The sequence below is a fragment of the Amborella trichopoda genome, chromosome 13 (assembly GCF_054954075.1).
Source record: "Amborella trichopoda isolate Santa Cruz 75 chromosome 13, AtrichopodaSantaCruz75HAP2 v2.0, whole genome shotgun sequence".
Lineage (NCBI taxonomy): Eukaryota > Viridiplantae > Streptophyta > Magnoliopsida > Amborellales > Amborellaceae > Amborella > Amborella trichopoda.
The window spans coordinates 37,331,969-37,346,477 of record NC_142348.1 but is presented as its reverse complement, the minus strand read 5'-3'; the positions used below and the strand labels follow the sequence as shown (position 1 = coordinate 37,346,477).

The 14,509-nt window shown below is 36.5% G+C and overlaps 1 protein-coding gene across 5 annotated transcripts in view; it reads right to left on the bottom strand.

Annotated features, from left to right (window-relative positions):
• Positions 1–14,509, bottom strand: part of LOC18446356 (uncharacterized) — a 48,689-nt gene that overhangs the window by 15,086 nt on the left and 19,094 nt on the right. For 4 of the 5 annotated variants that reach the window (XM_006856476.4, XM_011629560.3, XM_020674928.2 and 1 more), the window contains 2 exons: positions 6,392–7,442; positions 4,794–4,914 (listed from right to left, as the gene is read on the bottom strand). In XM_006856476.4, coding sequence (XP_006856538.1) covers positions 4,794–4,914; positions 6,392–7,401 — 1,131 coding nt within the window. In that variant the 5' untranslated portion in view covers positions 7,402–7,442. Of the gene's footprint in view, positions 1–4,793; positions 4,915–6,391; positions 7,443–14,122; positions 14,222–14,509 lie in introns of all 5 variants that reach the window. The other variant, XM_088855285.1, reaches the window with a different exon arrangement.

Below are 14,509 nucleotides of genomic sequence, written 5' to 3'. Positions count from 1 at the left end.
CAGATGCATCATGTGTTTGTGCGAGGAGGAATCCAATACCCACATTTTCATCCATTGTAATTTTGCACACGACCTCAAGAGCCTTCTACTACAACTGTTCGGTGTCCATTGGGTAACACCATCAATGGTCAAAGATCTGTTATCTTCAAATTATGCCTCTCATTGGCCGAAAGCGGCCAGAATCCTATGGAAGGCGACTATGACAGCAACCATTTGGATGCTCTGGACTGGGAGAAATGCCATAATGTTTCAAGGACAGGCCTGCCTGGTCCCATCTCTCTTTCACAAGGTTACATCCTTAGTAACTTTTTGGGCATCCAACCACCACCTTTTCAAGGGTATCCCATCGAATTCCTTCCTCAATCAATGGAAGAATATTCTTCTTCATAGACCAAGAAGGAGAAAAGATCAAGCATTTGGAAGCCACCCCCTGATGGAGCAATGAAACTAAATTTTGATGGGTGCTCATTGGGAAACCCCAGCCATGCAGGAGCGGGTGGTGGCTTTAGAGATCACCAAGGTCATATTCTCTTCACCTACTCCGAATTGGCTTCCAAGATTCCTAGTATGCCGAATCATTGGCTCTCCTCAAAGGCCTGCAAAGTTTTGCTCGATCTTGGGGACAAAACCTAATAGTGGAGGGTGATGCCCTAAACATCATTACTTGGGCTACTAGGAACGTTACTCCTCCTTCGTATCTTGCACCACTTTATGACGAGATCGTACACACTTGCAGGGATATGGCCGTCTGTTGGATGCATACCTCGAGGATGTCAAACGAGCTCGCCGATCTGCTGGCAAAGGACAGAGCCAAGGCCCATGACGACGACGGCTAGGCCCTTTCCTTTTTTGCTTTGGACCGCAGAGAACACTAGTTGAAGAACACCTTACTGTGAACGGGAAATTTTTTTGAGCCTTTTTTCATAAATTCACTGTATACTTTGTAAGGGAGCTCTAACATCATTGAGTGTTTAGATCAAATGGGGGCCATTTTATAATTTTTGGTTTCTTACAGATGCATGGCAAACTTTACACTTTCTCTTACCGGTCAATACGAGATGAATGTGCAAGCGTATGTAGTGTTGATATCTTAATGCCTCCAAACTTAAATGCACGTTAATGCATGGGGAATACGCATATCCGCACCATTGGTGATACATAAGAGATCCATATTCATACGTTTCTGCATCTGCTATAAGTTACTGCAGGGGGGTCAATCTATTCTCATGGGTGGCAATTATTATATGCTTTGTATTAATAATTTTCTGCATCTGCTCTGCTGCTGATATTCTCACTCCCTCTCCCACCATAAATCTGGTTTATAAGGATGCCACAAAAATAATCATATTTCTGAGAACTGTTTTACAGTTGTGAAATGGCCATAGGTGTGGTTTGAGTACCGAACATGACATTTGCATCAGCAGGGATCATGTTGAATGCTGCGTGGTCTTCGTTAGACAGTACAACTATCATTCAAGAAAAGCAGGTTGAACTTATCATCTCATGTGGGTAAGTGGCTTTTCATAACCAGATATCCCCTATATACAAACAGCAGGGGCTTGTGTCTATGCATCCTCTATCATGCCTTTCTGGAGATGGTACTCAAATGATAACCTGCTTCCTTTCATTATATAGAAGAGTGAGGTGCTTTCTTATTTCTTACATATATGTGCAGATTCTGTCACGCTTTCAAGGCTACTCGAATATTATTCTTAGCATTGACTGTTTGTTCGACTAGTCAGGTTAGCTTAGATTTAGAATACTTGCTTCTACTTTATTATTAGATATTAGTTCAATATTTTGTCACATTGTTAATCACCCTCAATCATGCGATTCCTAGTGCATCGATTTTAAGCATCTCTGCAGAATAGCATCAGACGTAGTTGAATCATTTTGTAGGTTGCAGTCAGAGATATGGCTTCGCTTCACAGAAGTTTCAAAACCGCATCTTTCTTTTAGATTCTGAAGATAAAGATGCTTTCCAGATAGTCAGACATTTGATCTGATTCCCTGGAGTGTCATTTGGTTGGAAGACTTTGTAATTGACCTGTTGTATTAATAAGGAAGCGCATTAATCTCCTACTTAAACTCCCCTAGTGTAGAAGGCAACAAAGTGTCTGACCATGTCAACAGAATTAGAAAGAAGTGTACCATAGGGTTACCACAAATATCTGAGCTAATCAAACTTCAAACATCATATGTCTTCAAGCTCTACCCTCCGATTGTGACTCAGTATTGTGTTATTTGTGCTAAAGAGTTGTGGAAAACTCATTGTCAAATGTTGAAATGTGGTCATGCCTTACACATGATTTTGATATGGTCATAGCACATTCTGCATAGATACTGAATCTTATTGTAACTGTTCTAGAATCGAAGAGGATTAATCCTACAACCTTGAGCATTATTGAGAGAATTGAGCAATCTATTTGTAACTCAAGCATGTATTGCACCCAAGTTAACAATTCTCTAAGGAAACTCAGGGTACAAGGAGAGTTTGCAAAAATTCTTCAGTCACCATTTGCATTTGGCTATTACTTGTTGGTGGCCAGTGTCGATATCCCCATGATTATGAGCTCCATGTGTTATACTTGATTCCTCTGTTAATGGTGTTATTTTTGCAATTGGGCAAGAAAAGGCAACAGAACACTAGGAAATGGTTAAGTACACTGTTCCAGACCAAGGGATTCATTTGCATCTATAATCCGTTCAATCTTATATTCAAGAACTAATTCTTGGTAATGTGCTGCACATGTAATAGTGATGGTTCCTCATCCTTATCCATGTTATAGCATCCCCAACACATGAACATTTATTCTAGATTGATGTATTAAGGGAATAAGTCTTGCAGGGCCACATCTCCAACAAATTGGGCTTCTATCTTCTCTTTCCGGGATTAGATTCAGAGTTCTACTAGCCATATCTTTCATTCCTTTGCCCTTTTTAGACTGCTCACCCATGATTGGAGCATTCTCACAAGGAACAGGAGGAACAGATCTCAAGTTTTTCCAACATGTAAAGTCACAACTGCTTAGTATTCTCATTATTTAAAGTTGGGTATTCTCAAAAAAGTGCCAGCATTTAAAATGTAGTTTTTCTTTCGATTTTAGGATTGCATCATTCATTCCCCATATGTTGTAGACACTAGAAAACAAACAGTTAATAGACCTAGGACCAATTGTTATCTAGGAATCCAGACCTTGAAAATCACACAACCAAAGACATGAAATTATCCATGCCAAATAAGAAACTCATTCCAAAATCAAGTAAACTCCAATTTCTGGATTAACGTGCTCTGGGAAAGTAAAACTCAGGTGTAGTTTTGGAACTGTAAAACTCAGGTGTACCAAAGTTCTAACAAACGCTGAAGCAAGTTGACAATTTATCAAGTCTTCAATTGAACTACCAGAGCTCTAAGATGGGCAAGTTTTGCCTGCTTCTAGTTTCTTCCTTATTCCAGTGCTCATTTCTAACAACCGTTAGAGAGCGAGCGAGAGAGAGAGAGAGAGAGAGAGAAAGAGAGAGAGAGAGAGAGAGAGAGAGAGAGAGAGAGAGAGAGAGAGAGAGAGAAGTATAATTAAATTTAATGCAAAGAAACAGTTAAAGAAAGAGTAAATGATGAGAAGGGAGGGATTGTTGATGAAAAATGGAGAGCTCAGAGAAGATTGGAATTTTTTGTTGCGTGCTGAATCTAGTGAAACGGATATAAAGAGACTTTTCCAACTATATGCCATCAGAGAGCAAGAGAGACCTTGTTATTATTCTTTTCTATTAGCAGTTTGGACATTATTTTCATGCAAAAAAACTTGATACACGAGTTGACTCAGTTTTTGCTTGCACTCAGTACAAAGTTTTAAAGTTTCATATGATGATAAAAAAGATGAAGGCAGAAGTGAGGCCAATATCATAACTAAACCATTATTAAAGGTCCTGAATCAAGGTAATTATTTTAATTTTCATGCCAAAACACAAGGGAGAAAAAAGAAATAACCTAAAATGAAAGTTAGAGCATGTAGAGCAAAAAGATGGTCACCTCCAAATAGATCTGTGCGCAATGTTCTTCTAAATTTCTCTTGAAAGTGGTTAACAATTAAAGAGCAAGAGAAAACGACAAACAGACAATGTTGGTTCCTAGTAACTACTGTATGGGACGATGATGGCCTCATCGGCCACAGAGATCAAAAAAGCCAGAAGATCCCATAAACTGTGTCCTCAGAGCTTTTCTACATTCCAAAGACCAAATCCAATTATACTGACATCTTGGTGGTCAGAGCAAGTTTTAGCACATATATTGAACTTTTTTTTTTGGGGGGAATGTACCACATTAGTGTACATATCGTGTAAGTTTGGGGGCATAATTGTTCTTAGTACTCATCTATTATAATTTTCTAGTTATATCAACAAAACCATCTAAAAAACACAATTCTTTACAAGCTAACTAACATGGACAGTTAATATATGTCCAGCAGTAAATAAAATATTCATTGCTCCAAATTGTAGATAAAAAATATCCCATATCAAGTCTTACATCCTTTGGCACATTAGGATGTCAAAGGCAACAGGAAATTTCCTTGAAACTCACATGCTATATTCACTTAATAATTTAATATATTGAATGTCAACAAAGAACAACATAAGGAACAGAATAGCACATGAGCAAGGTAGTAGAATATTATCCTTTCGCATGTTATGATTTCAAAACAGTGTAAATATCTTCTTTTGATACCCACATATGTTATGGCCAGAAGTACATTGAACAAGGAAAACAAAGACCAAGGAAACCCAAAATAACACACCATCAAAGCACGATTGCGTGAACGGGGCAGTTCTTGGATAAACTTTTCAAAGGCCTCCAACCTTACTTTTCCCTTGACTTCAATACATTTAGACCAACTGATCTTCGGTGGCTTTACATCACTGCACATGGATTAATCATTGTCAAGCTATGTTGGGGTCTTTGAAAATACATGGAGGAATATGAAGCGAAAGTAAATGATATAAGAAATTGATTGCCTTTCTATGTAGGATTTACAAGAAAACCATAGGCGTCTGAAAAGATAATTTTGTCTCTTTGGCATCAAAAAGCAAGTCTTCGAAATTCACAAAGCAAAATATTTTCTTCAAGTTTTGTGAACCAGCAATATGATAAAATTTCTATCTGGCCTACATAATTAAACTGAAATGTCAATAGATATCATTCGTAAATGAATTTAGCAGTGCATCCATAAGCTTAATACGGTGAACAGGATACAATTTTATATGCATTTCATCTACATTTCTTTCAATGAAGAATCAAATATGTTCATCACCATCATCATCATGCAAGCCTTATCCCCAATTATTTGGGGTCGGTTTACGAATCAAATTTGATACGGTACTAAAATACATTTTATAGTAGTGGCATCCATGTTGATACCCTATAATGATTTCTTAAATGTGGAAAAGAAACTAAGCCATTGTTGAGGTAACACCATCTAGAACACACCTCAATAAAATAAAAGATCTCCACTAACACTTTTTCCTTACTCTATTTCTCCAGCAAATAGTCTAAATGATTGGCCACCAAAGGTAATCAGTAATATTTCAGCTAATACCAATATAATATGAGGGCCCATGACCAGCTAGTTGCTAGCTAGCAGTTTGCCATTTCAAGCACAATATTGCTACATGTTACACTCCTACCTTTTGCAATATCTGGGGTATTCCAGTAAAAAACTCTTTGAAAATCAAAGGCTCCTGAGCATGAAAATAGTAACAACATGTTTTAAGCCATTGATGTTTCAAGGCTTATATAATCAATGGTAAGAGATCACCCTCAGATGTGCAGTTACACTGCATTCAAAATCGAAGGCAAAAGATGAACCTGCCCACAAGAAGCGTGCATACACCCACACACAACCTTTCACTGTAACATCCTTTGTGACTTTGATTTTCAATGAACTGTTATGTGTGTGTGTGTAATTTTCTTTTGCCTAAGGAATATGAGCTCATACAATCATTCTAGTTAACTTATGCATGGTATTTATTTGGTTGGAGTGTATAACCATTTTATGCTTCTAACTTTTAATGAATGAACGATGACAGCAAGAGTACATCAACTAAGAATACACATGTTACAAGGAGCTGGCTGCCCCAATGCCCTTAGCTAAAAATGATTGTCTAGAAAATATAGACGGTAAACATATAAATAAATAGATAATTTCATACAGAAAAATATATGTACAAGCTCAACATATATGGAACAGAGCAAATCAATATTTATGGCATCCATATTCAAAAGCATTTTACGTGAATGCAGAAAGTAGAAGACATTGATGACAGAAAAAGTAAAAAGTAGATTTTCTTTTTGTGTAAACATATAACAATTAGAGTTCAGAAAGAAGAGGCTGTGAACCTTTTTCTATATGCAACTGCTTCCATTTTATGTGAAGAGTTTAACTGCAAGTGCCCCTCCCACAGCTTGTCATCAAAAGATGGATTCACCGTTCCCATATTTGAATTTCGTTCAGTGTCTAAATTAAGAAAATGGCGTTTTAAATCATTGCCATCCTTTCTGCCATTGGATTTTTGAACCCCTAAACTTTCCGAATGTTCAACTGCAACCTCCCCCACATTCGAACCATGTTGTGTGGCAGGCGTATTTTCTTTTATAGGATTTCCAGAAGAACTCACTCCATTCTTTGGTTTTCCATCCTCTGAATGAGAGCTTCCAGTACAAGAGGAAGACACAGATGTTGTCATTCTTAAGGGCACAGCACTCTGTTTTGGGTCCATTTTTCTCATGAGATGGCATGTAGCATTGGTGGAAAACCCATTCAAGCTAATAGTTTTGGACCTTTCTGCACTTTCATGCTGTTGATCAAAGGCACTAACATCACCCCTTTCCGAAAACGAAGCAGTCTGTGGAGAGCTGACTCCAACACACAAGTCACCAGGGAGATTTGAATTTGTTACTCCAGAGCTAGTGTTATCCTTTAAAGTGAGAATAAGTGCCTGTGCTTTTTGTATATATACATCACTTGCACCCCCATATGAACTGAATAGACAGGCTTCAATTTTATAAGCTAAATCCTGAGAGAACTGCTGCCTATCAGGTTGTTGAGTACCTTCAAGGTTCCTTTTTGCAAATTCAGTTCCAGCAGTCCCCTGCAAAGTTTCCCCCAAATATGCGCTGACGGCTTGAGACATTTTATCATCATTCAACAAGAGATACATAACCTCTTCTCTTAAGTTATTTCTATCTGACTCAGATAAGCCCTTGAAGCTCTTAGCATGCTGTCCAGTAAATTCTGCTTTCCTTTTTCTTGATAAATCAGTTGATATCTCGCTTTTGGGAACACCAAATGCGTCAGGTCTAATAGAACCACAGTCCACTAAGTTCAACATAAGCTTATTGTTCTCCATTCTACATTCTCAAGCTCAAAGTCATCTTTGATAAACCTCACCTGAACAATGCCATATGCTTTAGGAGATGTAACAATGAAAAGAATCCATAAAATGCCCAATCGAAGGCAACAATTGAAAACGAGAGTGCTGTGGACCCCACTTTCCAACAAACAAATAAAACACAAGAAGCATATAGATGAGCCAATTATATGTTATAACAAAATCAAGGAGCAAATATTGATGGATCAAACCGTAAAATGCATCCTAGTATGTAATAAACCTCTACCTGCACAAAATATTCCTAGCATCAGGCAACTCAAGCTATCAATAACTCTAAACAAAGTGAAACTGGCAGCATCCTATGCTACTAGTAAAGTTGAAAATATTTTTTTTTCAGCTGCTTTAAATGTCTGATGCAATCTGAGTGTTCCTAGAACCTAGATTGTTAAAGGACTTAGTTTATTATTTGTGAGGGTTACTGGGACACAGATACTCATTTGTCAGCCTAAGCATAGCTAGCATCAAGACAAGCAGCACTAATTATTGATTGAGTTTGAAAGCACGCTGCAGTCATATACATTTTTTTCTTGATAAGTAATCTGCAGTCGTATACATAAATTTGATAGTTTGTTGGGTAGGAAACATCTTGCGCAGTTTCATAGATAGCACAATGAAACTTTGAAAATGGATTTTGCATCATATGGATTATTGCTTTATAATGGCAGACCAATTGGTCAGTGCATGATTCAATGAACTCTAAAAGGGAGTTTTTGACTGTCATACCCAATATAGCATGCCAGATTAGTATTGCAAATTATGCATACTAGTAACACACACACACACACACTTCCATCACTTTAGCGCAAGGGCAATCTAGCATAATAGACTCCCACAGGAACATGTTATAGATGACATTTGCAAGAATTGTCTAATCTTATCAGGAAAGTATGATGTAATGTAACCCTTATATGCATGCCGATTGCTGTCTTCACGCACGCCAAGGTGTCTCAGCCTGATATGCGTTGTGCACAATTTAGCATAGTATAAGTGGACCTTTTGGATCTGGACATGCTGGTTTTGCATATCTCTTGCTCACTTGTGCTTCTGGAAGAAGATTTCTAAGATTAATACAGATAGATGGCATGTTTTCAAATATTTTGAAGGTTTAAATTTCATAAAAACTGTTTTGTGTCATGGAATTCCAGCACATATTATGACTGTATCATTAACAAAAAAAAAAAACCCATATTCATGACGGCATTTGCCCATTCTAGGTAACAGAATTACAACAATCTAAAGATAATTTCCCATGCATGATTATGTGTATTAGTGAATCAAACGCACTGCATGGATGGAGAGGCTGGCACCCATGAAACAACCAATCCACTTGTTCACATGCAATGGAATCTATTGTTATCAAATGTGGCCACATAATGCATTATGAGCCACATCATGAGCTATGTGCCCTCAGGCACATTGCAAGCCCACAGGCTGGCACTTTTTTTCTTTTCTTTTTTTTGTAAGTTTACCCCATGAAAAAGGTGTGGAAAGAGTATTAAGGGGTATAGACCTTCCAAAAAGACCCTTAGAAGCAATTTTACATAGTTCTAAGGAGATTAAAACCAAGAGATTGAAATTGTTTTGGGAATTGTTTTGAAGGAGCTTAAAACCAAGTGACTGAAATTGTTTTGGGAATTTTTTGAAGGTTTTGGGCAAGCATTCACCAAGTAAGCAGGGCTTTCAAGGGCCGAGGTGATTAAAACATTAGAAATTGAAATTTCTTTTGATTTTGAGTTTGGTATTGGAATTTGAGAACTTTCAATGGACTCTTTTTTTTTTTGTGTATGTTTCATTTGCTAATACTTTTTTCTGAAACAAGATCTTCGCCTTCTGAATAACAAAGATTCGGTATGGAAATGTCTGAAACTTAACAGCCCTAAAATTCGTAATAGGCCATTTTGTACTCTATTAAAGAACTTACAGAGGAAAATTACAGGCAAACATCTTGTCGGGACTACCAAGAGCTTTAGAGCATATGCCCTCAAGCAACCAATGACATTAGAAGGGAGATTAGGGCATATTAGCCAGCGAAGAAAAAAAAAGAAAGCGATGAAACAAAGAGAATTTTATTATGAAATCCAAATATTTGATAAAGAAGATGTATCTAAAGGTGGAAATGGGTGTAGGGTTATAAAGGAGAGGGTTATAAATACTGGTGGTAATGTTGGCAAAGAAATACGTCTTCCTAAGGGGCTAAGTGATGCATTTTTCACTCCTAACACCAAGGTTGTGCTAAAGGATATGAGGAAAAAAATAAAACTAACCACACTTGAAAATAGATACAAGAAAGAAAAATGACATCATCATCCGAGTCTTATCCTAACTATTTGGCGTCGGCTACACAAATCTTGTTCTCCTATTCTGCTCTATCAAGGGCCATACCCTCAAACAGACCATATATCACCATATCTCTTCTTACTACTACCCTCCATATCTTCCCCCTGCCTTTTTAGATCCTTCCACTTGAACCAAAGTGCCCCTCCAAAATGGTGATGTACTAGATTTATGTTGCATATAATCAGCTCACCTAAGTCTACTTTTCCTCATCTTATTGCCATTTGGAACCACCCCTAAGTTCCCTCGCATGTATTCATTATGAATTCTATCCTTTCTTGTCTTGTCACCTATCCATCAAAACATCATCTCAGCTACACTCTACACTCATCCTATGGACATGATTTATTGCGAGTACTCTAGTGTGCCTCTATTCATTGTAACAAAATAAATGTACTTTACGAACATACCATGCAATAGTTCTCCCAAAAACTAAATAAGATCACTAGGAAATCTGCAAGAGCATTATTCTTCATATAAAGGAATGATGGAGAAGAAGGATAGCTCTTAAGAAAGGTATGACAGATGCAAACTATCCCCCACATCCCCTGATGCCTATCAGAAAGCATAATATCCTATCCTCCTTGGAGAAAGACTTAACTATTTCCATCCGCAAAAGCATAATCCCTCATATAAAAGAATGATGGAGAAGAAGAATAAGTTTAAAGAAATGGAGCCAGGAGGATGAAAAATACCCAATGCATCCCTAGATGCCTTTGAAGCCTCCCTAAAAAGGGTAATATATCCCTATCCTCCTTGGAGCAAGACTTCCGTATTTTTCCATCATTATCTAGAGCCTTCCTCTTGCTCTAGTTGGTATGGTACTTATCCATAAGGTTGATTAGTGATGGTTTCATGGCCAGTGGAGGCATCGGATGACAAGCATTGTCTTTTTTATTTCCTGCCAAGAACCTTTAGTATGAGGGATCCAAACCTCTTAATTATCCAGTACTCCAGTAAATGATATTGGTTGATTTTACAGCATTCATGCACAAGAATTTACAGCATATCATATATTCAAGGCACGGCTGTTCTGATCTTTCCTTTGAAAGAACAATTCTCATTTTTCGCAAACTTGCACAGATACTTTTTCCAAGCAGTCCCACAAAGCTAACAGTCATCATGCTCAAACACTTCAATCTTCAGGCATTACTCGATTCACTTAAAAAGATAAGGCACGAGAAAGGCCCAATTTTCTGATTAGCAAATTATATCTTATTTATGAGACAATGACAGTTCATAGAGGTTTATCATAAGAATGTATTTCCCCTAGTAATAGCATGGCACATGGCTGCATAGGGGGTGGGTGTCTAGTAGCAATATTCAAGACCATTTTATGTTTGAGTTTATGGTTGTACGACAGTGCAAGTCTTTTTTAGGGAACTTTTCATGTCTTTTCACTAATGATAAGTGCATGCATGTGTGGCAACACTTAATTAAGAGGGACTTTAGAGCCTCAAAATTCTAGGCTGTTAATGTGTGCGGGACTTCTCGAGCCTAAGTGTATACCTAGGCTTGGGCTTAACCCACAGCCTTGTGACCAAACTGTGCTTGAGATTTAAAGAACAGCCCAAACATTGACTTGCTCAATCTTGCGTCATCCCAAGGATACCACCCATCTAGATCCTCCATTCCACATACAAGGTCAGGTAATCAACTCTAGCTTCATTTACTTTGTAATGAATTTAAGAGGAGCCTGAACTATCCAAGTCATGTTTCAAAGGATTTCTTATGGCATTTCAAGACTAATTTGTTATTCAAGTCGACATTTTCTTTCTCCTTCCCAGCCATGAGATCGATGCATTGATGGATAATGGCCTATAGCATGTTCAAAATCTAATAAAATGGAAGATCATTGATATTTGAAGAAATTAAGCTAATTTAAGTGTGACAGCTTGTTAGCGAGTAGCAAACTCAATGTACTTAGGATCTCTGTTTGTCAGTCATCACCACGCAATTACAACCATCCATTTTATTTGATTTAATAACAACCTTGGATTTTTCTCTAACAAACTATGAATCTCTGCTTACACAATAGAGTCCTCATGAATAAAGGTTTTGCATACATAGGATATTAGATAAATTCCTCAATATTTGGATTTAGATTTTATCAAGTATAGTACAGGTTATGTCACTCAAATATTTTATACTTTTTAATCACTAATTGTTGTTGCTTAAAAATAATTTATGCTATATACACTAGACATGCTAAATTTCTCGTCCTATCCATTTGTCAAGCATCATTGTACAATCGCAACCTTCCGTATTAACTGATCTTATCATACGTGAAAGATAAAATAATCATATCTTATCCTATTACCTGAGAGAGTCCCAATACAAATAAATTAACTGCTATTTGAGAATCATAATCAAAGTGGCATAGGGATTTCCGCTAGGAATCTCCTTTCATAGACTCCTAATAAATAAGGTTTCCAGACATATACATGATTATGATATATCTTAATTTCAAATTTTATTTTTGTTTTAAAAATAAAAAATTGTGGAACTTTCTAATTCTTTTAAATTTTTCAACTACAAATTTTTATTATTTTTTAAATTTTGCCTCTATAAGATAAGGAGTATGGAGAATAATTTGTCCATATACAATAATCCTAATAAACAAATTTTAATAAATTCTGATTACTAACTCAAATTCTTTATTTATCAATTTTCCAATGAACTTCAAGGAAGATTTACATGATTACTTGCCTTTTTCATATTGTAACTAAGAATTTTAATGTTTTACATATAATTTTCCACAATTTGATTGGGCCAATGCATCATACAAGATGTGAAAGTAGTCTATAAAAAGAGTTTTCAAAAAGAAAAAAAAAATCTGAATATTGCTTTGTTTTTCGTTTTGTTTTATATCACGTAAATATAAGGTTTCCAATTTTTAAATTTTAAATTCCAATTTTTCTTATTTGATTTTTTTTTTTTAATTTAAGGAAAAGGATTTAAAATATGCCTTATTCCTACTATAAGCTGCACTTTTCTTTCTTTTTTTTTGTGTTTGATGTGATCTGCAGTTAATCTCCATTAGATGTAGATGTAAAACATGCTAGATTGATATCCGCATGGTGCTTGCCCATGATCACATGGGCTGCAGACTGGTATAACTGTAATGCATTGCCTTTCATCAAATCCACATTGTCAGTATTAATAAAATGATTGCCATGCGCATATTCCGTGTTACAAAGATACAGGCACGTGTCCATTTCCGAAACGGATAAATGCTTTGGAAACTTGACTTCAAAAAAAAGAATGTTTAGACACCAAAAAATGTCCTTACCATTTGGAAGCTTTCTTTTTGGATGTCTTTTGGACCATTGGACAAACAGCTAGGGTGCATGTTGGTCTTTATGCAACCTCTTTTTCCTAATTTTATTTCTAGGTAGGCGTGCTTTCGGAATTGTGTCTAAGAACCACACACTTCTTTCTAATTTTGTTTTTAAATATGTTTGATCCTGAGAATTATTGAGCTTAGTGGCAATCCTAGAAGTTCCACACTCTTTATCAAATGAGCTCAAGCAACCAATCCCAAGCACAATAGTACCTACTGTTGACAAAGAAGGCAAGATGAATGACTTCCCTATCATTCATTCTCTAAGAAGATGAAGCATCTTGACTAATTGTAACCATTTTGCTCAAAGCCATTATTAGTTCTTCCATATCTGTCCCATAATTCACAAATAAATTTGCAATTTACTGTTAATTGGCGAATCAATTTCTTTTTTAAGGTTCAGACTACTCGATAATGGTTCACAACCATTCCGGAAATTGATTTAATTTCAGCAATCTTATGGTGAGTTTCAGTAGTTTGGGCGTAAGATGCAATGAAATTTACTCCAATTAAATGTTAAACATGGGACGGACCTTGCAACATCAAAACAAGAATGGCATCATCAAAAGCGTGGATATTGCTAGGTATTGCTCAATCACTTTCATGTTATGCACGGAGAATTTAACAAGGTGGGAAATTATAAATGGAATTTCTAGCTGTTTAGCATTGGTACATAACGAATCGTTGTTAGTGGATTCCGTTTCCTCTTCGAAGCCCAGGTACGGAACCTTTTCATATATGTGAACCCACCAGCTGTGAATCCCATTCATTGTTGAACATCAGGTTTGTCTTATAACGCACATTCTTCTAATAGGGTGAGAAGTGATGTGCTTTGTACATGGCAAGGTTCATACCAATTTAACTTTAGGCATATCAAACTAGCCGTGTGTTCAATAATGTCCGCAGAAGTACTTGCACAATCTCCTCACGCTAATTAGAAAATAAGTAATAACAAAATTAAATCTATGTTGAGTATGGTTGTAGACCTAGAAGCAATGTTACCTAGACACGGCATTATTTCTTTAGCACACCTCAAGATGCATCTTAAAATATGTTTTTGGTTGAGCCCTCCGATTGGAACTCGTGCTCCCGAATCTACCACTGCAAGTGTTATGTGGTAGAGGTATAAAATACATAAATCTTTTCGAGGAATATCAGAAAATCCTCTTTGATTTTCAATTTGTAAATGTAATACCATATGTTTTACCCTTACCCATTTCTTTTATATAGTGAACATTGCATCTTGATTTTACTTTTTCTTCTATATCTGATTAACCTCAAAATTTAAGCATCTATACTTTCCATCATAATACACTTGTAAACATAATAAAAAATATAATTAAATTAAATGAAAATAACAACAACAACAAAAAATAAATAAATCAAAAT